At 29.4% G+C, this 3,751-nt stretch overlaps 1 protein-coding gene across 1 annotated transcript in view; it reads left to right on the forward strand.

Moving 5' to 3' along the window:
• The window catches only part of LOC107636955 (ankyrin repeat-containing protein At5g02620), a 13,959-nt gene continuing 10,505 nt past the window's right edge, over positions 298 to 3,751 (forward strand). The window contains exons 1-3 of the mRNA XM_016340423.2: positions 298 to 793; positions 1,349 to 1,707; positions 2,468 to 3,000. Of these exons, the coding sequence (XP_016195909.1) occupies positions 354 to 793; positions 1,349 to 1,707; positions 2,468 to 3,000 (1,332 nt within the window). The 5' untranslated portion in view covers positions 298 to 353. The remainder of the gene's footprint in view (positions 794 to 1,348; positions 1,708 to 2,467; positions 3,001 to 3,751) is intronic.

Below are 3,751 nucleotides of genomic sequence, written 5' to 3' on the forward strand. Positions count from 1 at the left end.
ACATGACGATTAATTTAATAACTAATTTTAATACAAATAATATTTTTATTTTCTTAATCAAGGATATAACTCTGCGCTTTTCTTTTCCGATTAATAAGTAATTGACCTTGACTTAACTAATCTACCCTTTTTTTAACCAAGGACGACAATGATATATAATTGTGTGGTTTTTTAATTAATAAGTAATTATTACTTGACCTTGACTTAACGAATCCACTTTTTTCCTTTGAGCCTGAGCATCAGTTTATATTATATATTATTATATTATTATATATAACACTTATAGACTATCTATCTCAACATATCTTTACTTAATACAAACCAGAAACGTTGAAAAAAGAAGGCAGAATCATATGGAGACAATAGAAATCCCAAGTCTGGATTCTGGTTCGTCTGCTCCTTCTTCTTCATCATCGTCGTCATCCTCCTCATCATCATTGCCAGTATCACCGCCCAGCAACAATATCACATGTATCGATCGTAAGCTTTACAAGGCTGCAGTTAAAGGAAATTTCAAGGAATTCATCAATGTCCAAAGCATTGAGTCTATCCTCACACCAAACAAAAACACGGTCCTTCACGTGCACTTAACATCCACAGAAACAACTCCAAGTCTACTTCCACTACCATTCCTCCTAAAGATTCGAATTAAATTTCTAAATCTAATCAGATACAAAAGTATCAAACAAGAACCCGTTTCAGAACGTTTCGTACAACAGATTTTAGACAAGTGTGAAGGTCTACTTCTGCTTCCCAACATCAAAGGAGAAACGCCCCTTCACTTGGCTGCTAGGTACGCAAGAGGACAATATCATTTATAACATTTGATTATATTTCTTACTAAGTTTGATTATAAATATAAATATGCAATTATTTCGTATTTTAATATGTATCCAAATCCCATAATTAATTAGTAATTATTTAAAAACGTTAGAGAGTCATTAAAATTTATTATTTTTTGTTAGCAATTAGCTATCAATATTTAAAAGTGTGGATTAAAGTATATTATTGGATTATTCGACTAAAAAACTAAGTTAATAGTAAAAAATGATGACCAAAATTGATTAATGGGAGGATAAGTTTATTTGTGTTGAGAGAGCTATAAGAAGTTTTGTAATATGAAAAAGGAAAAAAAAATTGTAAAGTGCTAAAATAAGAGATTACTTATAATTAAATTTATAAATTTTATTATGTATGAATTTATTATCTTAATCTAAGAGTGATTGATTTTTTTTATTTTACCAACTTTGATAAATTCCAAATTAAACTAAAAATGATATAATTTATTTTTCCACACGTAGAAATTATTTTTCTTTCCAGTAACAAAATATTTTGGATCTCACTATAGGTACGGACACTCGGCTATAGTAAATTTACTAATAGAGCGTGCCAAAGTTTTGTTGCTTGAAATTGAGAGTGGAATTGGTGCAGAAAAAAGGCTTTTAAGAGCTGAAACCCAAGAGAATGATACTGCGTTACACGAGGCAATACGGCATTGTCACTATGAAATAGTAGAAATCTTGCTAAATGAGGAACCTGAACTTTCAAATATTGCTAATAAAGCCAAAGAGACTCCACTTTTCTTGTCTTCAGAGAGGGGATATATGCAAATCGTGTCTAAGATATTGGAGCGAGTGGAATCACCTGCATATGAAGGACCCAATGGACGAACGGCACTGCATGCTGCGGTGATTAACGGTGATCTAGGTAATGCATCATACCCGTCTACATATATGTCATTTGATAATATAAAATAAAGAGAGAGAGGAAATCTTTAATTGCAAAAGAAAAAATGTTATATAACACATTTTGCTCATCTAGGAATAATGTATAATTAATATTGGATTTATATTATAGATACTATATAATTTATCATGTAATATACATGATAGAATGAGAAAAAAAAGAGAGAAAGAAGGAAGGTTGTTAGAAATAATAAACTCTTTAATTTTAAAGAAAAATATTTTATTTCAATTATAATAAAAAATATTTTGTGGTATATTTTAAATGTTAAATTAGTGATATGAGCAATGCTACATAATTTATAAAATTGATCATTTTTTTGTGAATGCTATCTATTATATAAGATATTTGAAAGAATTTGATATATAAATTTCTCATACTAAAATACTTTTATTAATAAATCTCTTAGTTACAACATAATACTTATTATTTTGGTTTTGGCCTAGTAAAATCTAAAAGTTATGTATTTTAGTTATTGTTATTAGTTTGTTCTATTAAGTACTAATTTATTAATTAAATATATCGTAATTCATCTTAGCATGCCATTTTAGCATTTTATTTGTCGCCACAAGTTTTACCGAATAAATCAAACCAAAATAGATAATTTTTAAGTTTTGTAAGGGCAAAATGAATATATTCTTTAAAAATGATTTAAACTGTAATTTTGGGGTTTTTTTTCTTCTAAAAAAAGTTGTTAATTTCTAATGTTGTTTCTCATCATCAGAAATGGCAATAAATCTTCTAAAGAATGAATATGTGAGAGCCGCCACTAAACATACAGATGAAAATGGTTGGACTCCTCTTCATTATGCAGTTAAAGTTCGCTCCAAATCGTTGACAGAGTTGTTACTGAAACAAGATGAAAGCACAGCATACATGCAAGATAAAGAGGGAAAGACAGCACTTCACATTGCAGCATACTATGGTCATTTTCAAAATATGAAGGCCATAATAAAATTCTGTCCAGATTGTGCAGAGGTAGTGGATAATAAAGGCCGCAATGCTCTGCATTATGGTGTGAATGCAGAACGCCGCTTTGTAGTTAGTAAAATGATGCAGAACCTCTCACTAAGTGGCCTTTACAATGAGAGGGACATTGATGGAAACACACCCTTACATCACCTTGCATATTCTCGTCTCGATAGTTGGGAACTGATTTTTCATCGCAGAATAGACAAATTAGCTTTGAATAAAAAAGATCAAACACCTCTTGATATTGCCTATACTACTGTTGAATATTCAACGCTGCGAAAAAAGGTAAACATGTCTTCCATCCTAATTAATTACTCTAACCCAATCTTTGAGGAGTATTGATATATTATTGTCGGCACTTAATTGAATAATTTATTCAGTGGGATAAGGTCAAATATTTTAGTCGTAACTAAATATGTCAGTGGCATTTGCATTTCATTTTTATATCGTTTTCACTACTTCATGTAGTGATGAAGAGCTACGGTTTAAGGTAAGACACTTTCATTATTTCTGTCGGTGTGAAGAGAAGAGATGAGAGGTGAAGAAGAGAAATGTGATTAAGAGAGGTAGGAAAAAGAGAGAGAACAAAGAAGAGGAGATAATCTGCTCTATGAAATTTAATATCACAAAAAAATGAGTTTTTTTTAATTAATTACAATAATTAACAATTTCCTATTTATAATTTCTACTTTGTTAAGCTACTTAATTTATTGTATTTTAAGTTATTCATTACACATTGATGATAATACTAAAATTTGAGAAGGGGCTTGAATTAAGTTAATTTTTAAAAATTAAGTTCTTTAAGTTGTTTTTAAAAAAATTGAAGTGGAGGAGATTATTTGCGTTTTGTCTCTAAATCCAGAACAGAGCAGAGAAAGAAAAAATCACACAAGTATATATCCTGTACAATTTTCATGTGTAAAAAAACCTACATTCAATCATACAAATATGGTGGACTTTTAACTATAATCAAAATAATTACATACACCAATACTAATAAATTACAATCTAATTAATTACTCAAATTTTTATAATT

This window comes from Arachis ipaensis, chromosome B04 (genome assembly GCF_000816755.2).
Source record: "Arachis ipaensis cultivar K30076 chromosome B04, Araip1.1, whole genome shotgun sequence".
In the NCBI taxonomy this organism is placed as follows: domain Eukaryota; kingdom Viridiplantae; phylum Streptophyta; class Magnoliopsida; order Fabales; family Fabaceae; genus Arachis; species Arachis ipaensis.